A 24,285-nucleotide genomic window follows, 5' to 3' on the forward strand; every position below is an offset into this window, starting at 1 on the left:
CATGTTTAAAATTTTTTATTTAAATTTAAAATTGTTTAAAATTTCTATTGGTTTCTTTCAGCACCCCTATTATATTCAATTGTTACTCGATTCCTACTGAACTGAGGAATGCTTTCTAGAAGTCACGAGTGTTCTTCTCCGTTTCTCCCCCTGACCGCAGATCGGCAGTGGCAGTGACCCCTGGTCAGCCTGGAGCGCCTCCAAGTCCGGGAACTGGGACAGCACGGACGGCTGGGGGGCCAAGCCGGAGGGCACTGCAGCCCACAGAAACAGTGCCAACAACTGGGACACCGCCTTCGGCCACCCCCAGGCCTACCAAGGACCAGGTGAGGGGGAGGGCTCTGCTGGCGACGAGGCCCACCCTTCATGTGACCAGGGCATCCGGCACCCGGGTTAGAAACAGGTTGTAATCGAAAGGACTGCTCTTGGGGGTTCTTACACTGTTGCAGGTAGTTGTAAATGGTAACCTCCAGTCCCACTTATCTGTCAAGGAGTTGCAAATGCAAATACTTTTAGGTTCTTAGTCTTGGCCATTGATACATTTATTTACTTTTACATCTTGGGCCAAAAAAACATGTATACAGATTAAATATGGTTCATCAGCTGCTGGTTTATGATCTCTGACTTAGTTGTTTTATCTTTTCCTTGACTACCTGTTTCACTTCCAGGCTACTAATAGAAATACTGACGCAGAAAAGGAATTTGCAGAGGGGGAAACAGTTCAGGAGTTAAGGAAGGGTGTTTGGTTAGGTCTGTTCTGAAATTAAATAAAAAGATAAAAATCTGCTCGCCATTCTCTGTCCTCTACACGAGCGCATTGTGCCAGGAATTGGAAGGGCTAACTGGCAAGGGCCTTGCACGCAGGAGCCGTGAGGGCTCAGGGACTGGCTCCCCCCCGCCCCCAGGCCCCCCAGGCACAGGAGGGGCTGGATTGTCAGCAGGACTGGGACTAAGTAGGAATGTTGAGACTTGGCCCAGATCCTCCTAATTCTTTCTGTCCTTTTCTTTTTTGTCTTGGCGTGTGTCTCTAGTGGTGGCACTCTTGGGGCAGAGGCCCTAGGGCCATTTGCCTAGTAGCAGAAGGACACCTTAGCCCATCAGAGGACTGGCAGTCTTCTGTATGCTGTTTCTAACTTGTGTATTGTGCTAAAAGGTGGAATCTACAATTCAAGCCTTAAAACTGACTATGGCGCCTGTACTTTTGGTGTCTACGTTGTACTGGTAGTACACTCTTCTCTCCTTTTTTCTGATTGGTCAACCCAGTCGGTAGTTTTTATCAGAAACTTAAGTCATTCCCTTTTTATTTTGTTTTTCTGTACTGACCATATTCTGTGCTCACCTCTAGCAACTGGTGATGACGATGACTGGGACGAGGACTGGGATGACCCCAAGTCCACCTCTCCCTACTTCAAAGACTCGGAGGCAGCCGAAGCAGGAGGGGCCCAGCGCGGGAACAGCCGGGCTGGCTCCTCGTCCATGAAGCTGCCTCTGAACAAGTAGGTCAGGCGGAGGCAGGGGTGGGGGTGGGGGAAGGAGTGGGGGGGCAGGGGTGGGGTGAGGGCAGGGCTTTGGTAGAGGAGGAGACACAGATAAGCCAGTCTCCTTCTCTTAGTGATTTATAAAGTCTTGTGATTTGCTCACTCATATTTGGATCTTAGCTTGGTAGCTTATTTTAATATTTTTTTTCATTTTAAAGGAAATATTGTCCTGTTTAGTGATCTGTAACATTACTTTTAATTTTTTCAACTCCATCCCATATTAAGGTTTCATTGCTGGTGTCATAGGAAAACTAAAAATAACTATCTTTTAAATGTTTTTATTTATTTATTTATTTATTTATTTTCCAAAGTGAGAAATGGAGTGGGGGAGGCAGACAGACAGACTCCTGCATGCTTTTGACCGGGATGCACCCGGCATGCCCACCAGGGGGCAATGCTCTGCCCATCTGAGGCTGGAGCCATTCTAGTGCCTGAGGTGGAGACCATGGAGCCATCCTCAGCACTCAGGCCAACCTTGCTCCAGTGGAGCTTTGGCTGTCGGAGGGGAAGAGAGAGACAGAGAGGAAGGAGAGGGGGAGGGGTGGAGAAGCAGATGGGCGCTTCTCCCTGTGTGCCCTGACCGGGAATCGAACCCAGGACTTCCACACTCTGGGCTGACGCTCTACCACTGAGCCAATCGGCCAGGGCTAGGTGTTTTACTATGAATTGATTGCTGGTATTGCCAGGCATTGTGTAAAGTGGCTTGCATGCACTCTCATGTGACCCTCGTGTCCCTTTGGGGTACGTACAATCTCTGTTCTACTGTAGGAGAAACTGAGGCGCAGAGAGGTTCAGTAACTGCCAGACACACTTGGGTGGTAAGGGATCTGGTCAGGATTCCAGTCTGACCCCTCAGTCTCCAGAGTCCATGCCCTAGACTCCTGTGCTCAACGTGTTTGACTTCGCTCTCACCTAGGTTCCTCTTAGAGTGGGAACTTGCAGGCGCTCTGCTTCCCAGGAAGGCGTGGGGAGCGTGGGCAGGGCGCTGGGCGGCCTTCGGGAGCGTTCTGCTCTAGGCTGCAGTTACACCACAGAGCTAAGGAGATGTGATTTATGACTTCCCCTGTATTTCCCCCTGTATAAGACGCTCCCATGTATAAGGTGCTCCTCAATTTTGAAAAAAAATGTATTACATAAAGTTATTGAACTCAGGTTTATTCATCATAAAATTCTGACAACTCTTCATCACTATCAAAACTCCTATCCATTAGCTTGTCTTCTGTGTCTGATGACAAATCACTGTCTTCATATATTGCCTTGTCTTCAGTTCCATGTATGGCATTTGAAATGCCACAACCACTGTATAAGACATACCCCGTTTTTAGACCCCAAAGTTTTCAAAAAAAGGTGCATCTTATACATGGGGAAATATAGTACTCTTTCTTACAGCAGTTATGTTTAAAAGAGTTTATTTTCTAAAATTACTGATACTTTTTCTGGGTTTCAAGTGTATGGTTCAGAGCAGATACCAAGGAATGTTAACCTATATCTGAAGAAAATTGTAAACATAGTGTTTGATGTGTCTGTGATGCCGGGCTCTGGTTCTAGATCTGCAAACACGTGTGTACACTCTCCTCCATAGTCCTGCCAGTCTCCTCCGTGTATTTGAGTAGCATCAGTGATTAAATATGGTAGAGCTACCCACTTTTCTACCCCTCTGGTTTCTTCCGTTTTGTGTTTTCATGCCCTGTTGCTCATAGAATAAATTACTCATTTGTTATTGACAGTATGCTGTTTTTTAGAGTCAGATTTGAGATTTTTTATATGGTCAGGAGTGTGATGTATATTATTACTCTCTTTTGTTCTTTAAACTTGAAGAGTATATTTATTTATTTTTAAAAATTATTTATTTATTTTTAGATTTTATTTATTTTAGAGAGAGGAGGCGGAGACAGAGAGAGAGAGAGAGACAGAGAAGGAAGGGAGGAGCAGAAAGCATCAGCTCCCATATGTGCCTTGACCAGGGAAGCCTGGGGGTTCAAACCAGCGACTCAGTGTTCCCGGTCGACGCTTTTACCCAGTGTGCCACCACAGGTCAGGCGAAGAGTATATTTAAATAGAAGGTGTCTCTTGGTCCAAGTTTGAGAATGAGGAAGCAGAGACTGAGTCAGATGACTGGCCAAGTTTTTGTAGCTAGAACATGAGGTTTGGCTGGTAGCCAGCCTAACTGCCCTGACTCCCCTGACTCCCTGGCTCCCGACTCCCCCAACTCCCCCGCCCTGACTCCCCGCCGACTCCCCTGACTCCTGGGGCCCCGACTCCCCTGACTCCCCGCCCTGACTCCCCCAACTCCCCCGCCCTGACTCCCGGCCGACTCCCCCCGACTCCCCAGACTCCCCTTACTCCCCCTGACTCCCCCGACTCCCCCGACTCCCCTGACTCCCCCGACTCCCCTGACTCCCGGCCCAACTCCCCTGACTCCCCAGACTCCCCCGACTCCCCTGAGTCCCCCGACTCCCCCGACTCCCCTGACTCCCCCGACTCCCCTGACTCCCCCGACTCCCCTGACTCCCGGCCCAACTCCCCTGACTCCCCAGACTCCCCCGACTCCCCTGACTCCCCCGACTCCCCCGACTCCCCTGACTCCCCCGACTCCCCTGACTCCCCCGACTCCCCTGACTCCCGGCCCAACTCCCCAGACTCCCCAGACTCCCCCGACTCCCCTGACTCCCCCGACTCCCCCGACTCCCCTGACTCCCCAGACTCCTCTGACTCCCCGACTCCCCAGACTCCCCGACTCCCCTGACTCCCCCGACTCCCCCCGACTCCCCCCGACTCCCCCGACTCCCCCGACTCCCCTGACTCCCCTGACTCCCAGCCCAACTCCCCAGATTCCCCTGACTCCCCCGACTCCCCTGACTCCCCTGACTCCCCCGACTCCCCTGTCTCCTGGGGCCCCAACTCCCCTGACTCCCGGCCTGACTCCCCCGACTCCCCTGACTCCTGGCCCGACTCCCCAGGCCCTGCACTTTCTTTCCTGCTCCAAACTCAATCTCTCACTGGCTGCGTGAAGTCAGATGACCTGTTTGAACCTCAGTTTTCTCATCGTTAAAGTGACCGGGTTGGCTTTAAGCATTTTCTGCTCTAAACCTTCATTCCAGGTTGAAACCAAATTAAAGCAGTCCTAATTTGCACCTGCAAAAATGTCTACGACCCAATGTCGTCTTCTTTAGAAGTAGCACCAGGATGACTGCCTTTGTTCCAGCTTTTCTCCAGTTTTAGAAATTTGCTTTGGATTGAGATCTGAGTTCTGGAAGTAGCCCATTTTATTATATAATATTTCAGGTCTATTAAGAAGACTGGTTTTCCTTTGTGTCTCATAAACTGGTGCTTTGGCAGTTCCAAGAGAAAACAGCACCAGGGCTTAGGAACAGTGGCAGCTTCTCTGGGATAACTGTGGCTTCCCTGAGGGGTGTGTTGAAAGGCAGCTTTAGTTTGGACACAGAAATGCCCCTGCGTGGCCATCGCCCCCTGTGGTCAGCTCCTAATGGCACACTCGTACTTGGTAGCATCTCCTCCTGTGACCTAGGGGACATTTTTCTGGTCTGCCCTTCTGACAGAGTGTTCCAGATCCAGTTAAGCAAATGGAGTACCATAAATATCACACCTTCTGGAGTCAGACTGTTTTCTTACCAGGTAAAGCTTAATTAAGTGACTAATTGGCCATTGAACAATCTGATTACATTAGGTTTCATTTACCGCAGTTTCCTAGTTCGAGGACATCTGAAAGACTGAACAAGGTTAAAATTGCTGTACTAAGTAAATGTGGATGAGAGCTGTGTAACTCTTTTAAGGAAGGATATAAGACTCACGAGCATTTGTCTTCATGATTAGATTTCCTGGATTTGCGAAACCTGGGATGGAACAGTATTTGCTGGCTAAGCAACTAGCAAAACCCAAAGAGAAAATTCCGATCATTGTAAGTTTGTTCGGTTTTGTTTGTTTGCTCTGTTTCTAATTAAGCTCTTTCATATGCTTTAAAACTAAGAGGATTATTAGTCATTTGGAAAGTATTTTTAAACACATTTAATACCCCAAATAACTGGCAGTATGTGTTAGTATTTTAAGAGTACTAAAGATAATTAGCATAAACTAATGCCTAGTGTTATGTTGTTTAGATATACTTTGCATTTATCTTTGAGACTTAGTAATTGAACCAGGAACACCCAAAGTATATACTCTTTTAATAATTTTTGTCTCTACAGTGTCTTAAAGTATCTTTTATGTGCTATTTTTCTGTCAGTCCTATATATTTAGCTAATAAACTCAATTCAAATATTAGGTTTCTGCCTGGCAACGTACATTCATGTTACCAGAATATAGGGCCTTTTCTACTGTGTTGATAGTAGTTAGTGTTTCTTCCAGTAAACCAGCTGTCAGGTCACATAGGGAGCTGGCCAATAAAACCTGGGAGTTAATGGTGCCATGGAGAGTATCTGTCTTGGAATAATTTAATTTTTACATTATATCATGGGCTCTTCAGTTTCTCCCAGATGTTGATTGTGATCGATTGTCCACCTAAGCATTGTGTAGCTGGTATTCCCAGGTGACATTGGGAAAAGGGAACTGTGGCTATTTTCTGACCCTACTGACTGTACCCTGTAACTGTAAGGTGGGGGAACCGTGAGTGTAATCACCATGGACTCAACAAGGTGGGCGGACAGTCGGTCTTATCTGTAATCTCTGTGTCTGAGGAAACTTGATAAAATTACAAGAAAGATATGGGACTTATTTTATTCCTTCATCTTTGAGACCCAAAAACCCCCAGAGAGAAGGGATGTAATCATGACCCCTATTTTCCTTCTTTCTTGAGAGTGAATTTGGGGCAATTATCTTCTGAGATAATCTAAGACAGATATTCTTAATGGCATCATTAGATTAAAAATTATTTTAATTTTCTTTTTCTTCAGACTTTTTTTGTAAATACTGAACAGGTATTATTGGGGGAGGGTTTACATTAAATTTAAAATTACACTTAGTTAAGATCCCATGGCCCTTCCCCTTGGATTCTCAAAGGGAACTTTGTCACCAGCGTGCCAGTGGTGGAACAGAGCTAAAGGACCCCAGTGTTTATGTCCCAGACGTCTGAGGCGGACCCGGGCATGTGCCCTGGCAGCAGGCCTGCCTTCCTGGGCTTCTTGGCAGGAAAAGGGGCCTGGGAACGCCATCGAGTCGGCAGGAAGCCAGGAGAAAGCAGAGACCTGGTTCTCTGCTTTTAAGGCACCGTAACCCCCCCACTAGTGACATGTAAACCATAGGTATTGAGCCCTAGTGACAGAATTGCCTCTCGTGGTCCCAGCCACTGGGGGGAGTTCTCCGGGGGATCCTCTTCAAGATTCCTGCTCTGCAGCTTTACAGGTTGTCTGGGTCTGGGCTTCCTCGTGCTGAGTCAGTCGCTTGTGGTCAGAGAGCGTCCCTGCAGCCCCTTACTAAAATTCTCTGGGCCTCAGCCATCAGCCTGACCTGGTAACCTCTGAGCTTTCCAGCCTCACCCCACTTCTTTCTTCTACCTTTAAAAAGGCATGTGGAAAATGAGCGAGTTGAGAAATTTTGATGGCAATTTGACTTTGTTTAGACATCCAACGGTGTAATTTTATGCTTCACAAACTATCAGCTCGTGATAGATAAGAAATGTTTAAGAACTAGCCCTTTGTACATATAACTGAGACAACTGGGCCAGAGAAGACCCAGGACCCACTCAACATTCCCAGAGGGGGCAGTAGGCCCCTCTGTGCATGGCCTCAATGCCCATTGGGAGCAGAGGAGTCTGTCCTGGCACGGGCGTTCTCAAATGCGACCTCTGCGGGGCAGAGGGCGTTCATGCACCTTCTCAGAGAGAGCAAGAATAACTCCAAAGGGCTTCAAGCCCTAAAGAGAATTGTTTGATGGTCTACATCAATCTTATTTACTGTTTTTCCTGCTAACAAAATTAACTCTCCCTGGAACGCTGTGTAGGTGGGAGATTACGGCCCGATGTGGGTGTACCCTACCTCTACTTTTGACTGTGTGGTAGCAGATCCCAGGAAAGGCTCCAAAATGTACGGGCTGAAGAGCTACATCGAGTATCAGCTAACACCCACGGTAAGGACCCGAATTACCCAGAGCAGAATTGTGCTGTGTCACAGTTAGAATCGGCTTTTTTCTCCATTTTCTGTGATCGGCATTGCAACCTTTTCTCCTCTTTCCCTTATTTTGCAGAATACTAATCGATCTGTAAACCACAGGTATAAGCACTTTGACTGGTTATATGAACGTCTGCTGGTTAAGTTTGGGTCAGCCATTCCAATCCCTTCTCTTCCAGACAAGCAAGTCACAGGTAAGTCTGTGTGACACTGAACAACTCGGGACAAGTAAAAGGACTCCAGTTAGTGTCCTGATGTGAATCAGCAGTGGCATTTTCCATCCTCTAGAAGAGCCAGACGGAGGCGTTTGGAAACAGGAGCTACATCCAGCTATATATAGTGTATATATATTTGGAAGTTACCTCAGCACCTAACAAGAAAGTTTTTCTAGAATTTGCTGTCAGAGTTCTTGTATAGATATTTCTAGCAAAGTCATTGTGTCTTGATTGTTGTACCCTTTCTTTAAATGTGAAAAATGATGCCTGAGAAAACAGATGATCCAAACGGCATAAAGTGGAAATAAAAATCTCCGACCCAGCTGATGTGAGCGCTCCGTGCGGTGCAGATGCGCCGTGTCCCACAGAGTGTGCAGACTCCGGGGTGGCCGCCGCTGGCTTCCGCTGCTGGTGTGGGAGCCGCTGAGCCTCTGCTCAGCCAGCTGGGTCGGCTTCTTTCCGTGAAGGCTTCAGTCTGCCTTTCTCCGTGTCTTCAGATTCCATTCCTTTCTTGGAGGCTGTCCTCTCGTTATCAGCTCGGTTGGCACAGTGCGTGCTCCACAGGGTTGAAGGAAACAGATTAATGAGTTATTTTAGGGCTGAGAGGGCTTCTCAGATAGTTAGGTTTTAATACATTGTTCATTCTAAATCAGATAGCTCAGTGCTATTTTAAAGTATCATACAGTCATGGTTCTAGTCCCATAGTAAGGTTTGATTAAAAAAAAAAGTTCAGGCCTGAAGCCAGGGGAGAGTCATAGAAAAGCCAGAGAGCAGCACCCCTGTCCGAAGAGAGCCGAGCTTTGATCCCGGGACTGGGACGTGTGCCGAGGGGCCCGAGGGGCACAGAAGCCGCTTCTCCGCATCCAGGTGCTGTGCAGACGCCTCAGGGCCGGCACTGCAGGGGCTCCCCTTGCTCGGGTCCTGCTGCACGCACGGAGAAGGGGATGCCCAGGATGTGGCGTCGCGGCATGTCTGTGGACCCCGGTAGGCCCAGGGGAACCTGCAGCTAACCTTTTTCCTTTGCGCACGGACTCTGGTCTTGGTGACAGAATGGTGAAGGAAGCTGCTTCTTCGCTCCTCAGGGCAGAACTGGTGTGTTCTCTTTCTTAGTGAACACCCATGGAGGGTCGTTGAAGATGGGGAAGCGGAAATCCCTCCTTACCCCGTTTTTAATTCTCTGAAATCTGGTGTGAAAATCTTACCGAGCACAAAATATGGAGTCATCATTTGAAAATAAACCAGCTATGTCAGAAAACCTTCAGGCAGAGTAAGACTCAACCAGTGAGAAGCTGTGAACTCTTGGGGTGATTCACTCGCTCATGATGGGGAACTTGGTGTAACCCGCTATCTGACCTGCTGGGTCTTTTCTGTCTGGGACCTAGGGGGTGTCACCATGTTCCCCACGGGCGGGACTGTTTCTGCACAGCCTAGGCTAGCGTCACACGTAGTCTCTGCCCCAAGTCAGTGCAGTTTGAAGTGCTTTCATGTACAGGAGCTGTCCGGACCCGTCGGGCTGCTCAAGTGCCGTGGTTTAGGTAACGGGTTTGGTAGGTGGGTGCATCACACTCTTCTCAAAGGACTCGTGTCTGTTAGTGTCATAATTTCTAGGGGAAAGCCCAGGCTGCATTTTTTTTTTTTTGTATTTTCTGAAGTTGGAAACGGGGAGGCAGTCAGACAGACTCCCGCATGCGCCCGACAGGGATCCACCTGGCATGCCCACCAGGGGGCGACGCTCTGCCCATCTGGGGCTTCGTTCTGTTGCAACCAGAGCCATTCTAGCGCCTGAGGCAGAGGCCACAGAGCCATCCCCAGCGCCTGGGCCATCTTTGCTCCAATGGAGCCTTGGCTGCGGGAGGGGAAGAGAGAGACAGAGAGGAAGGAGAGGGGGAAGGATAGAGAAGCAGATGGGTGCTTCTCCTGTGTGCCCTGGCCGGGAATCAAACCCGGGACTCCTGAATGCCAGGCTGACGCTCTACCACTGAGCCAACCGGCCAGGGCAGGCTGCATTTTTTAAAAAAATGTATTTTCAGTCTGTGATTTTGTTTGTTTTTGCCTTCTTACTGCCTAAGACTTCCAGGATAATGTTGCCTAGAAATGGTGAGAGCAGACATCTTTGCTTTGTGCCCAATATTAGGGTGAAAGCACTGTCTTTCACCCTGAAGTAGGATATTAACTTTAGGTTTTTTGCAGATGCCCTTTTATCAAGTTAAGGAACTTCTATTCCTAATTTGCTCAAAGTTTCCTATGTATGTATTTATCCTCCTTGGGGTTTGTTGAGCTTCTTGAAAATACAAAGTTTTCTGTCAGATTTGGGACATTTTCCATCATCATCATCATCATCATTATTACTATTTGAGAGAGAAGAAGGGAGAGAGAGAATGAGAGAGAACTATCAACTTATTCCATGTAGTTGTGCACCTGATGATTGCTCCTCATATGTGCCCTGACCAGGACTCGAACCAGCGACCTCCACACTCTGGGACAATGCTCTATCCACTGTGCCACTGGCCAGGACCCCACATTATTTCTTCAAATATTCTTTCTCCTTTGGGGTCTCCCATCACAAGTATGTTGGTGTGCTTGATGTTTTCTGAGGCTCTGTTTTACTTCAGTTTTATTTCTCCCAGTTGTTCAGGTTAAATAACTTCCTTTGACTTATCTTCAGATTCACTCATTCTTCTACCCTCTTGAGTCTTCTGTTAATGACTTTAATTTCAGTTATTGTATTTTTAGCTTCAAAATTATCATTTGATTTTTAAAATAATTTCTGTCTTAAGAATCTCTGTTTGTTGCCTGACCAGGCGTTGGTGCAGTGGATAGAGCGTCAGACTGGGATACAGAGGACCCAGGTTCAAGACCCCGAGGTCGCCAGCTTAAGCGTGAGCTCATCTGGTTTGAGCAAAGCTCACCAGCTTGAACCCAAGGTTGCTGGCTTGAGCAAGGGGTCACTCAGTTTGCTGAAGGCCCACGGTCAAGGCACATATGAGAAAGCAATCAATGAACTAAGGCATCGCAACAAAAAACTGATGATTGATGCTTCTTATCTCTGCGTTCCTGTCTGTCTGTCCCTGTCTATCCCTCTCTCTGACTCTCTCTCTCTCTCTGTAAAAAAAATAAAAAAATAAAAAAAAATAAATAAAAAGAAAGAATCTCTACTTGTTGATTCCTTGTGGTTTCCTTTAATTTTTTACACATGGCTTTCTTAAGTTCTTTGAACATATTTATAGAAGCTCCTTTGCTGTTGGTTTGTCTGCTAACCTCAACATCTGGGCACACTTAGAGACAGTTTCTCTTGACTGCTTTTCTTACTCAGTATGGATCATACTTGCTGTTTCTTTGCAATCTCAGTTTTTTTGTTGGAAACTGAACATTTTGAAGAATATATTTTAGCAATTCTATTCTGATTTTTCTCTTTGAAGGTTGTTTCTGCTGTAGTATTTGGTTGGTTGGTTTATAAGTAACTTGCCTGAGCTAAAGCTCTGAAATTTGTCTCTTTTGCAACTTATTTTTAGGGTTTTTTTTTGGGGGGGGCTGTTATCTTATTGTTTTTAGTTTGGCTCCCTGGAGCTCTGCCGAGTCTGAGGACATTGGTGGTAAGCCTGCCCAAACCGTTAAGACTGAGTCCTCTGCAGAGACCTGGGTGTGAGTCGAGAGCGCAGCCTGAGCCCAGGCCTGGTCGTGACTCTTCGCGGGCCCTCTAGGACCAGCTCTGTCTGTGTGTGCAGCCTTGGAGTCGGCCAGGAGCCGTGCTGGCCTGGCCCATCAGCTCTCCACTGATTCTGCACACACCCTCAGCCTGCACTCAGAGTCCTGGCTCAGCCCTGTCACATCGGCTCTCCACTGCTTCTGCACGCACCCTCAGCCTGCACTCAGAGCCCTGGCTCAGCCCTGTCACATCGGCTCTCCACTGCTTCTGCACGCACCCTCAGCCTGCACTCAGAGCCCTGGCTCAGCCCTGTCACATCGGCTCTCCACTGCTTCTGCACGCACCCTCAGCCTGCACTGAGAGCCCTGGCTCAGCCCTGTCACATCGGCTCTCCACTGCTTCTGCACGCACCCTCAGCCTGCACTCAGAGCCCTGGCTCAGCCCTGTCACATCGGCTCTCCACTGCTTCTGCACGCACCCTCAGCCTGCACTCAGAGTCCTGGCTCAGCCCTGTCACATCGGCTCTCCACTGCTTCTGCACGCACCCTCAGCCTGCACTCAGAGTCCTGGCTCAGCCCTGTCACATCAGCTCTCCACTGGTTCTGCACGCACCCTCAGCCTGCACTCAGAGTCCTGGCTCAGTCCTGTCACATCGGCTCTCCACTGGTTCTGCACGCACCCTCAGCCTGCACTCAGAGTCCTGGCTCAGTCCTGTCACATCGGCTCTCCACTGGTTCTGCACGCACCCTCAGCCTGCACTCAGAGTCCTGGCTCAGTCCTGTCACATCGGCTCTCCACTGGTTCTGCACGCACCCTCAGCCTGCACTCAGAGCCCTGGCTCAGCCCTGTCACCTTGGTGAGCGGGGCTGTTGGCCCTCCCTGGTCACCAGCCTCTGGGTAGTCACTGCCGCCGCCACCGAGTGTGGGCACCTCCCACCGCTCCAGGTCAAGTAGGGCTCTGTCCTCGCCTCGTCCTCGCTGCCGCACGCTGGAAGAACCCCCGTGTGGGTCAGGTAGAGGGTGGGCGGCGGAGTCGGGAGCAGCCTCCAGCACCCTTTCCCCGCCCTTGCCTGACGGCGGGCAGTTCTGCAAACATAAACGCTGCTCAGGCGGCTGTGCGCCTGTGCTTGCTTTCCAGAGCACTGATTGTTTGTCTGGGATAAGTTATTTGGGGGGCGGTTAGCTCATTCTCCACTTGACTGTAGCTGGAATTTCCGTCTCCACAAGCTTTTTAACCAGTAGCATTTTTGTTTGCTAGGGTTATAGAAATGCTCTGTGATCACTTGATGTTGTATGCCGGGCTTGTTAAGCTGATTTGTCTCCTTTTAAAACAGAACTGTGACTTACTGGCTCCGTTCCAGGATGGCCATGAGCTCGGCACGGCAGCGCATTTTTGTATTCACGGGAAAATTGCTTTCTTCATTTCCAGTTTAATTTAAAAAACAAAATGGAAAAAAAAAATACAGTTCTGAGTTCTGTTGCATAAATACTAAATTTAAATTAGTATATCTGAGGTTATATTGCATTTAGTCACATTTTTATAAATGCAGAAATTTCATGTACTTTGTAAGAATTATTACATTTAACGACATCACCCCTTTCTTGCCTATAGGACTTAATATGGCTACATATTATTTTATAAAGTATTTCATGTTGAAATAAGATTCACTTAAAAAAGGTTTTTTTGGAGATTTTACAGAAGGAGAAAGGTGGGGGAGTGAGAAGTACCGGCTCTCAGTTGCTTCACTTTGGTTGATCGTTGCTTGCTTGTCCTGTGTGCCTTGACCCAGCAAGCCCTGGGTTCTGAACTGGCGAATATGGCATTCCAGGTGGACACTCTCTCTATCCACTATGCCACCACAGGCCAGGCAGATTTACTTTAAAACGTTTAAGTACTTCAGGGACCCTTGAAGAAAACAGCAGTTCAAGGCTATAACAACATTCTTGTCGCAGTGAAAAGGTTTGTTAATTTGTCAGATTGGAACTTCATTTTTGCAAACTGAGAAGTCTGCTGTACCATTCCTGTCAGTCTTCAAGCACTCACTCTGCCACTCACTTTTAGGTTCGTGGAAAATTACCATGGTTTCCCTTTTACTAAAAACTTTCTACCAACTAGCCACTAGCTATATAGACAGGTTTTCAGGTGTAGTAACAGCGATTCGTTTTAGGTGAAGTGGGAGGTAACGCGTGGCATGTCCCTTGCAGGTCGCTTTGAAGAGGAATTTATCAAAATGCGCATGGAAAGACTCCAGGCGTGGATGACCAGGATGTGTCGTCACCCGGTGATCTCAGAAAGTGAGGTTTTCCAGCAATTTCTAAATTTCCGAGATGAAAAGGTAGGTATTTTATGATGATAGTCTTAGTGTATATTGAGAATTGTCACATCTATGCCAGTTTTGTGTCTGAAAGGAGTTAAAATTATGTTATTTAGGTGGGTACTTCTCATCTCCTCCAAAGACAGGGGACACAAACCCAGATCCCAGCCATAGGGAATGAGTAACAAGATGTGGAAGAACTGCTTGCCGGGAGGTTTCCCATAAGCAGGGAGCCGGTCGGCCCGGAATGGACAGGGTGAGGAACTTCCTCCTGGGTGCTTTCACCAACAAGACGGACCCAGACTCCGCACGACAGTGTCAGTGGAAAGAGAGGGAAGCAGAGGGAATGGGTTTTTAGGGTCCCGTTGTGGCCTTGCACTGTAATCGCATTTTAAAAGGAAAAGGAGGTTCAGAATTGACCCATTCTTCTCAAAGCAAAGTTGTTTTTCCAGAGCGGTAGTTGTGAGTTCCAGGTCAATGTCGGCCCCGCTGGCAGTGTGGGCAGGGTTTCTTCCAACAGTCATCATTCTTTTATGATGATTAAGAAAAATGGGCTGTTTGGTATCTCCTTATTGTCTGAGAAGATAGTTTTCTCTCAATAAGCTTTCACTGCACTCTTTGTGGTAGTTCCTTTTCTCAAGATGTTTTCTCCGTAGTATTCTCTCTAATTGTCATTACATATCTTGGAAAACAATCTGAAGAGTTAAAAGCATAAGTGAGCTCAGATGCCACCATCAGATACGAAGTAAATTACAATCCTAGAAAAAGTCAGAAGGTAATTTTTGTGTTTAATCAAATAACAAAATATTTTATACCTTGTTGGAACTTTCAGACAGGAATTTATGTGTTAAACTTCTTTGTAGTACTTTTTCCTGCTTAGAGTGACCACATTTACAATAATAAGCCTCAGTATTAAGGCTCTGTACACCTAACATAGTATAAATATTTGGGCCTTATTTTCAGTTCCGGCTTATTTCTAGAATGGCAGGCTCGTTTGAATGTGTCTGTGACCAGGTTGGGAATTAGAAAACAGTGAGTGTGACTGTGTCATAGGTTTGGCCTTATAGGCTGCTCAGGGAAGTGGGATTTTTCCTGGCAGGATGTGGTCTTCAGTCACAGTAGGTTTAGTCAGTTCTGTGACTTTGTAGTTACACAGACTATGTGAAACCCCTCCAAGTGTGTTGCCTTACTGGTGACTCACAGGACTTTAACAAAGACTTACTTGATTGCTTTGGCAAAGATTTGATTTAAAAATCACTTCTAAAGGTTGTATTTTATGCGGAATTTTTTTTTTTATTCAGCAAGAGGAGGGGAGGCAGAGACAGACTCCCACATGCGCCCCGACTGGGATCCACCTGGCATGCCCACTAGGGGGCAATGCTCTACCCATCTGGGGTCCTTGCTCCACAACCCAAGCCACTTTTTAGCACCTGAGGCACAGGCCATGGAGCCATCCTCAGCACCCGGGACCAGCTTGCTCTAATTGAGCCATGTCTACTACAGGAGGGGAGAAGGAGAGAGAGAGAAGAGCGAGAAAGGGAGGGGTGGAGAAGCAGATGGGCACTTCTTCTGTGTGCCCTGACTGGGAATCGAACCTGGACATCCTCACGGTGGGCCAAAGCTCTACCACTGAGCCAACCGGCCAGGGCACTTTATGCAGAATATTATTAAAAATAGTAAGCTAGTCTGACCAGGTGGTGGCGCAGTGGATAGAGCGTCGGGCTGGGATGTGGAAGGACCCAGGTTCGAGACCCCAAGGTTGCCAGCTTGAGTGCGGGCTCATCTGGTTTGAGCAAAGCTCACCAGCTTGGACCCACAGTCGCTGGCTCAAGCAAGGCGTCACTTGGCCTGCTGAAGGCCTATGGTCAAGGCACATATGAGAAAGCAATCACTGAACAACTAAGGTGTCACAAGGAAAAACTAATGATTGATGCTTCTCATCTCTCTCTTTGTTCCTGTCTGTCTGTCCCTATCTATCCCTCTCTCTGACCCTGTCTCTATGTAAAAAAAAAAAAAAAAAAATAGTAATCTAATCTAGACTTTGGCTTTTGGGTTTTGGGGGGGGGGGCTGTCTTAAGCCTGTCACTGTCAAAGATTGACCAACTTCCCATAAAAGTGATATAAAAGGAAAAAGGGGTCCGGGCCCTAGAGTTCTGGTCTTGGCTGTGCCTATAATTTCTTCTGTGATCTTAGCCAGGCGTTTACACTGTTTAGGACACAGCTCCATCACCTGCTAAGTGACAGTATAAAACTAGGTAATCACTAAAAACTGTGATGTCTGTGGTCAGTAGTAACAGAAAATTCCAATGAATCTACAGAAAAACTATTAGAAATAAGTGGTTGGTAGGATACCTGGATACATGACATTGCATATTTATATATTGGCAATAAACAAGAAATGAAAGTTGAAAAACCTGTCATTTATAATAGCATGAAAAATACTCAATATCTGGGAGTAAATACAAGAAAAATTGCGAAAGATCTCCATAAAACTATGAAACATTGTTGTGAAAAAGACTGAAATACATTTTCCAACATCATCTCTCACGGGTTGAATAACGGTGAGGCCGTCATGTGCAGGAAAACAAAGCACCAAGAGTAGCCAAGCTGCTCTTGAAAGAGTGAGGTGGGGGGAGGGCTTTGGGCGGGAAGACTCGCTGTGATGCTGAAGGATTTCAAAAGCAAGATAGTACATAAAGATAGCCAGCACGACAGGACAGCATGGAGGCCTGATGTGTGACACAGATGATGCTGAGGACAGTGGGGGACGGAGTCCATCAAGTGGCACCACTGGGAACAGGTTATTTGGTCACCACCTCATAATTATGTACTGTTGGTCTTGTTAGGGTTGATGTTGGTATTGGGTTATGTTTTTAAAACATGGCCTTATCTGTTAAAGATATTTAGCCTAGTATTTCTAGGTGAAATGATGCATCTGAAATTTCCATTTAAATAAGCAAGAAAAACAGGTAGAATGGAAAAGAGAAGATAAAATTCGCAAGTTTTTTTTTTGTTGTTTTGTTTTTTAAAGAGGGACAGACAGGAAGGGAGAGAGATGAGAAGCATCAATTCTTTGCTGCAGCTCCTTAGTTGTTCACTGACTGCTTTCTCATATGTGCCTTGACCGGGGGGCTACAGCCGAGGCAGTGACCCCTTGATCAAGCCAGTGACCTTGGGCTGCAAGCCAGCGACCTCTGGGCTCAAGCCAGCAACCATGGGGTCATGTCTATATCCCATGCTCAAACTGATGAGCTTGTGCTCAAGCCAGATGAGCCCACACTCAAGCCGGTGACCTCAGGGTTTCAAACCTGGGTCCTCTGCGTCCCAGTTTTGTGCTCTATCCACTGAGCCACCGCCTGGTCAGGTGGCACGATGTTGATAATTGTTGAGGGCTGAGTCGGTAGGAGATTATTGTACTCTTCTCTATATCATTATATAAAGGTTTTTAAAGAATCAATTCCAGATGATTCTCAGGTCTAAATGTGAAAGTGAACACAATACAGCTTCTAGGAGGTAACAGGGGAGAATGTTCTCCTAGAGTAGAAAGGGGTTTCTGGGCCCTGGCCGGTTGGCTCAGTGGTAGAGCATCGGCCTGGCGTGCGGGAGTCCCGGGTTCGATCCCCGGCCAGGGCACACAGGAGAGGTGCCTGTCTGCTTCTCCACCCCTCCCCCTCTCCTTCCTCTCTGTCTCTCTTCCCCTCCCACAGCCGAGGCTCCATTGGAGCAAAGATGGCCGGGCGCTAAGGATGGCTCTGTGGCTTCTGCCTCGGGCGATAGAATGGCTCTGGTTGCAACGGAGCGGCGCCCCAGATGGGCAGAGCATCACCCCCTGGTGGGCATGCCAGGTGGATCCTGGTCGGGCGCATGCAGGAGTCTGACTGCCTCCCCGTTTCCAACTTCAGAAAAATACAAAATATAAAAATAAATAAAAAGAAAGAGTTTCTGAAAAAAGACTAAGAACAACAAACCATACAGGAAGAGACTGGGAAATTAAACTGCATGAAAATGAAGAACTTCTGTTTATCAGCAGAAGCCATTAAAAGTGAAAAACAAACTAAGATGTGAACATATATATCCAACCAAGGGCTGGATTTTAGAACATATGAAAACCCATACAAACACACAATATAGTCAACAGAGTAAACAAGATTTGGCAATATTCTTCCCGAAAGAATCTGAATCCTCAACAGATGTATAGAAAAGTACTTAACTTTAGGCCCTGGCCGGTTGGCTCAGTGGTAGTGTGTCGGCCTGGCGTTCAGGAGTCCCAGGTTCGATTCCTGGCCAGGGCACACAGGAGAAATGCCCATCTGCTTCTCCACCCCTGCCCCTCTCCTTCCTCTCTGTCTCTCTCTTCCCCTCCCGCAGCAAAGGCTCCGTTGGAGCAAAGTTGGCCCGGGCGCTGAGGATGGCTCTGTGGCCTCTGCTTCAGGCGCTAGATTGGCTCTGGTTGCAACCCAGCAACGCCCCAGAGGGGCAGAGCATTGCCCCCTGGTGGGCGTGCCGGGTGGATTCCGGTCGGGCGCATGCGGGAGTCTTTCTGACTGCCTGCCTGTTTCCAACTTCAAAAAAAAAAAAAAGAGAAGTACTTAACTTCAGTAGTATTCAAGAAAATGCAAATTAAAACCACAGTGAGTACCACTGCATCCTCACCAGAGAGGCTGAAATTGGGGAGTGTGGCCACACCAGGTGTCTTGGTGAGACGGAGCTGTGGGGACTCTCACTGCTGGTGGGCGGGAAAACTGGGAAGAGCAGTTTGGAAACAGTTTCATAGTGGGCCAGTTTCCCACTCCTAGGTCCTACCTAACAGAAATGCACACAGATACGTATGTATCTCCGGAGACATAGACATAGCAGCTTCATTCACAACGTGGCCTCAGCCGGAGGCGACTCTTAGTCTTAGGATGGAAAAGTGAGTGGGGGACATTTGGACAAGGGAACCTCGTACGGCTGACGACGATGTGAACGCAGCTCCTATGCACAGGTGAGCCAGAGAAGCCCAACATGCACAGGTGAGCCAGAGAAGCCCGACACAAAGACTGCACAGTAGAGCTCTTGGCTGGTGTAAAGGAAACTAGCGACACTGAATCAGGGACTCATGCTTAGTGGTAAACTGAAGGAAAAGTGAGGGGACGTGAACCATAGAAGAGAGGGTGACGGTTATCTTGTGCAGGAGGAAAGGGTAGTGTTTGGGAAGGGACCCGAGCAGGCGTCTGGAAGGCGCCCTCTCCTCTCAATCCTGGCGGAGTCACACTTCATGCGAGTTCCTTGCATAGGCTGTTCTTGCTCTGGCAAGAACACATCCACTTTTCTATGTGGATGTGTATTTATGTTCTGTGTGTGTGTGTGTGTGTGTGTGTGTGTATTTTTAATGCTAGCTCATAATATTGGTTCCTAGCTTATCTCATTTTAAAGAGCTTTAACCTTTTTTAGAACCAAGCGACCTAGAATTTTGAGGCACTTGTGGAATTCGTAGGCTGTGTTTATACTCGCTGTGCCTGCACTGGTAGCTGCTGGGAACGCAGAGGGGCTGAAGCCCCGCCCTCGGCCGGACTCGGTTCGAAGAGGTGTGCCTGCCCGGTGCTGGGCACCAGGCCAGAGGAGCTCACATCCAGATATGTGGGCGCACTGGCCCCTGGTGCTGACAGTGAGGCAGAGCAGCTGCGTCCTGAGAATCAGGAAGACGGAGCTGAGCCGAGAGCCAGTTCCACTCGGGGATGTTGAAAGACCAGTTTGTACCTGCTCTCGGTTTAACTCAGACGCTCGCATTACAGGAATGGAAAACGGGGAAGAGGAAGGCCGAGAAAGACGAGCTGGTGGGAGTGATGATATTCTCCACCATGGAACCAGAGGCCCCCGACTTGGACCTAATAGAAATGTAAGCGATTCTGCCAAACTTGCCTTCTCAGCTGCGCCCCTCCTCCGCTCACGGGTCTGCCTGCGGCCGCTCGTGGTAGACACAAGGAGGCGTCCCGGTGCACAGGAGCGTCAGAGTAGGCTGCTTCCCTTTCCCTGGGAGTCAGGGACTGCAGAGCTGGCACAGTGGTTGGCAGGGAGGTGAGAGAGCGTGGGCAGCTTCTTCCAGTGCAGGGAGGAGAGCGCGGCCAGAGCCAGCTCACACACACATCCCCGTCTGCGGCAGAGCGCTCTTTGAACGCTGCCTTGAAGGACCCAACCTCGAACCTGCTCTACTGAGTTCTTTCTCTATTGCTTGTGATCATCTCTTCTTGACATAGGCTTGGTGGAAAAGCTGAAGTAGTTCCTTTTCTATATAAGAACTAAATAAAAAATCTTGGGGTTTATTTTATTTAAAAAAGATTTTTCTCATAAAATTATTGCTAACATGTTACCAAAAATATAGACAAGGAAAAAAATCACATACACACACTCTTCCAACCACCCCAAGAGAAAACCAGCGGTGATGTCTTGGTCTCCGTCTGCAGTCTTCTACACACCCCTTGTACGTATGCATCTAAAGGGAAGGTTGTCTAAACAAAAACGGCCTCACACTGTGCATTCTCGCTTATAATCTTTTTAAAGAGTGTGTTTTGATTTTTTTTCAGGTTGGTAGATACTCTTTACATCCTTAAAAGAACTGACACGTTCAGTACAGCTTAGACCAGCGATTGTCAACCTCTCTCATCTCTTGGCACATGTGCACTAATTACTGCAGTTGTGCAGCACACCAAAACATATATGATTTTTGCCAGTCTGACAAAAAAAACTAGGTATAATTTTGATTCATTCATACTGAACAGCTATTGCTGTGCTGACTGTTGTCACTTTTAGAACAGTCTTAAGGAAAAAGAGGTCAGTGCCCCTGACCAAATAGTCAGGTATTCCGTGTTTTAAAAATTCCTGTGGCGCACCAGGTAACAGTGGCGGCCTTTGGGGGCTGTGCGTCCAGGTTATTTTCTGTGACTCACTGTCAGAAAGAGTGTGCACCTACCAGGAGCAACCCATGTTATTGGGTCTGTTTATAGGTTCGATGGTCCCTCCTGTGATTGAATTTCACTAAATGAGATATTCAAGAAAAGAGGTCCCTGGCCGGTTGGCTCAGTGGTAGAGCATCAGCCTGGTGTGCAGGAGTCCCAAGTTCGATTCCTGGCCAGGGCACACAGGAGAAGTGCCCATCTGCTTCTCCACCCCTCCCCCTCTCCTTCCTCTCTGTCTCTCTCTTCCCCTCCTGCAGCCAAGGCTCCATTGGAGCAAAGTTTGCCTGGGCGCTGAGGATGGCTCTGTGGCCTCTGCCTCAGGCGCTAGAATGGCTCTGGTTGCAACAGAGCGACGCCCCAGATGGGCAGAGCATCGCCCCCTGGTGGGCATGCGGGAGTCTGTCTGACTGCCTCCCCGTTTCCAACTTCAGAAAAATACAAAAAAAAGAAAAGAGGATTTTTGTTTACTTTAAAATAATTTTATTTAACATTCACAAGGAATTGAGGGGGAAAGGAAGCAGAATAAAAATACAAAGGACACATTTCTAAGTAGTTCTTTAAAAACCTGAATCCCTTGATTCTAAGGCTAATGTACTCAAAGGGCGGTTGTTACAATACAAGAAGACAGTGCCTGTGGTTACGTGGGGTGTGTCTCCCGACTAGGTGGGGGTCCACTGCCTCCCCAACAGGACACTTGGTAGCTACACCCAGGACACACCTCTCGTGCTTTCACCCGCAGAGAACAGAAGTGTGACGCAGTCGGTAAATTCACCAAAGCCATGGACGACGGCGTGAAGGAGCTGCTGACGGTGGGCCAGGAGCACTGGAAGCGGTGCACAGGACGTGAGTGCCCCACAGCGCCGCGGAGGGGCGGGGGGCGGCCTCCGCAGACTTGTGTCCGCGCCCTGAGTCCTGTCCTTCCCGTCGCTTGTCCACAGACCTCACTCCTCAACCCAAGTTACGCGGTGGGCAGTGAGCTCGAACAAAACCAGTTCAGTAACTCATAAAAACCCCCAAAAACCCCTACCATGTTTGCTTAAATATTTCCAGTTGTTTGAGGTTTTGTAATCTGTGGAAATTAATCTTTTCTGCATGTTTAGAGAATGCTTGTTATTTTCAGCCTCATGATTTTACTTTTTAATCTTCATCCCTTGGTAAAACGTTGATTTGACTAATGCCCTAATGTTTAGGAAAAAGCAGTGTAATTGGTAGAAAACGTTAGATGGGTCAGACGAGGTGCATTGCGGAGGGAAGGGGCGTGTCGGCCATTGCTTCCCCTTCCTTCTTGTTGTTCTCAGGTCCTCGAGGACTTGGTGTCCCCTCACCTTTCTTTGTTTGTGGGCTGTCGTTCTGCCGAACCATGTTTCCCAGCTTCCCCAGCTCGTGCTGCGAGCTGTCAGCCAGCCCAGGTGTGGGGTCCGGCCGCGGCGTCTGCCTGTGCCGCCCCAGGGCCGGAGGGTCCGAGGCGGGCTGCACAGCAGTGGTGTTCACCAGACATGTCTGACTGCCTGCTGCAGGGGCCGGCAGTTCCTCCCCTCACGCCCATCCTGCGCTGTTGCCAGTACAGCCTTCCAAGTCCCCCAGAGAAACCCCAGGCTCCCGAGCTCCAGTTACTGCTCACCTGTGTTCATTTCAGGAGCGAAGTCCTGCTAGTCTGTCACTGGAACCACGGGAGTACTGGTTGTCCAGCTATTTTTTAAAAATAAAAATGGCTTTACTTTGAATTATAAAGGTAATACATCCCCACTTCTAAGTTATATTAATACTTTGGTACTCAGCATAGGAAAGAGGTTAAATTATCTGTTTTTTTAAGATTTGTTTTTTCTTAAGTGAGAAGCAGGGAGACAGAGAGACAGACTCCTGCATGTACCCCAACCAAGATCTACCCGGCAAGCCCTCTAAAGGGGCGTTGCTCTGCCCATCTGGGGCCACTGTTCTGTTGCTCAACACTGAGTCATTCCAGCACCTGAGGCGAGGCCACAGAGCCATCCTCAGCTCCCAGGGCCAACTCGCTCCAACCGAGCCATGGCTGTGGGAGGCGAAGAGAGAGAGAAAGAAGAGGGGGAGAGGTGGAGAAGCAGATGGCGCTTCTCCTGCGTGCCCTGACCAGGAACTGAACCTCAGATAGCCACACCCTTGGCCAGAGCTCTACTGCTGAGCCAACCAACCAGGGCAAGATTTTTTAAAAAGTAGTATTTTTCCTTTAAACAATGGGAAAGAATCAGACTTTGAAGTAAGAAAACAATTTTGCCAAGCAACAGAGCAATGGTCCTAGCTGGGCAGAGCATGGCCCTGTAGGGGGCTTGCCAGGTGCATCCTGGTTGGGCACATGTGGGAATCTGTTTCTCTGCTTTTCCTCCTCTCACTTTAATATAAAAAAGGAATTAATGAACAAGAACCTGAATGTGGAGTGACCGTGGGTGAGTTAGCACATTTGCATAAAATAGCCTAGCAGAGTTCATAGCAATTCTGAGATCTGTTGTCCCAGCCCCGACCCCTCTTGGCCACATCAGGCTGGCCGCCCGCTGTTGTAGGAGCACAGCCACCCCCACTGACGCACGTCTGTGCCTACTTTGTGGCACGGTGGCAGAGCGGAGGAGGCGCAACGGAAACCTGGGCCGCGGTGCCCGGCAGGCTCACTGTCTGCCCCTTTGCAGAGAAAAGCAGGGCCTGCCTCGCACGGAGCGGGCCTCTCCCTGCCACGTCGCACACACCAGTGAACCCCGGTGGAGCACCCGTGTGCCCGTGGGCAGGCCCTGCTGAGCCCGAGGGAGGACGGGCACAGGTGCGGCCCAGACAGCTGCTCTGTTTCCAGCCTTGGGAAGTGACACTTTTCTAAAATACAGATGAAGTCATTTCATTTTTAGAATAATGCATTTTAGCTGTAAACTCTTCTGTGGCCCTAGTAACAGATCTGCATGGTTTCGCTTCTCCTGTGTACAGCCCTGACTGGGAATCAAACCCAGGACATCCACACACCCGGCCAGTGCTCCATCTACAGAGCCCTGGCCAGTGCCAGTCCCCCTTTTTTTTTTTTTTTTTTTCTTTTTCTCATTTTTCTGAAGCTGGAAACAGGGAGAGACAGTCAGACAGACTCCCGCATGCGCCCGACCGGGATCCACCCGGCATGCCCACCAGGGGGCGATGCTCTGCCCATCCTGGGCGTCGCCATGTTGCGACCAGAGCCACTGTAGCGCCTGGGGCAGAGGCCACAGAGCCATCCCCAGCGCCCGGGCCATCTTTGCTCCAATGGAGCCTTGGCTGCGGGAGGGGAAGAGAGAGACAGAGAGGAAAGCGCGGCGGAGGGGTGGAGAAGCAAATGGGCGCTTCTCCTGTGTGCCCTGGCCGGGAATCGAACCCGGGTCCTCCGCACGCTAGGCCGACGCTCTACCGCTGAGCCAACCGGCCAGGGCTAGTCCCCCTTTTCTTATGCAGATGAGAAACTCAGCCCTTCTCCCTGGCCCTGTGCGGTTCCACTGCCTTATTGCTTTGGTTTTGTTTTATTTTGTTGTTG

General features: G+C 48.6%; 1 protein-coding gene across 3 annotated transcripts in view; it reads left to right on the forward strand.

The window, feature by feature from the left end:
* The window catches only part of SNX9 (sorting nexin 9), a 92,929-nt gene that overhangs the window by 54,626 nt on the left and 14,018 nt on the right, over positions 1 to 24,285 (forward strand). For all 3 annotated transcript variants that reach the window (XM_066247910.1, XM_066247911.1, XM_066247912.1), the window contains exons 5-12: positions 161 to 326; positions 1,346 to 1,496; positions 5,373 to 5,457; positions 7,494 to 7,619; positions 7,737 to 7,854; positions 13,727 to 13,857; positions 19,611 to 19,714; positions 21,511 to 21,614. In XM_066247910.1, the coding sequence (XP_066104007.1) occupies positions 161 to 326; positions 1,346 to 1,496; positions 5,373 to 5,457; positions 7,494 to 7,619; positions 7,737 to 7,854; positions 13,727 to 13,857; positions 19,611 to 19,714; positions 21,511 to 21,614 (985 nt within the window). The remainder of the gene's footprint in view (positions 1 to 160; positions 327 to 1,345; positions 1,497 to 5,372; positions 5,458 to 7,493; positions 7,620 to 7,736; positions 7,855 to 13,726; positions 13,858 to 19,610; positions 19,715 to 21,510; positions 21,615 to 24,285) is intronic.

The sequence above is a fragment of the Saccopteryx bilineata genome, chromosome 12, assembly GCF_036850765.1.
Source record: "Saccopteryx bilineata isolate mSacBil1 chromosome 12, mSacBil1_pri_phased_curated, whole genome shotgun sequence".
NCBI classification, from domain to species: Eukaryota; Metazoa; Chordata; class Mammalia; order Chiroptera; family Emballonuridae; genus Saccopteryx; species Saccopteryx bilineata.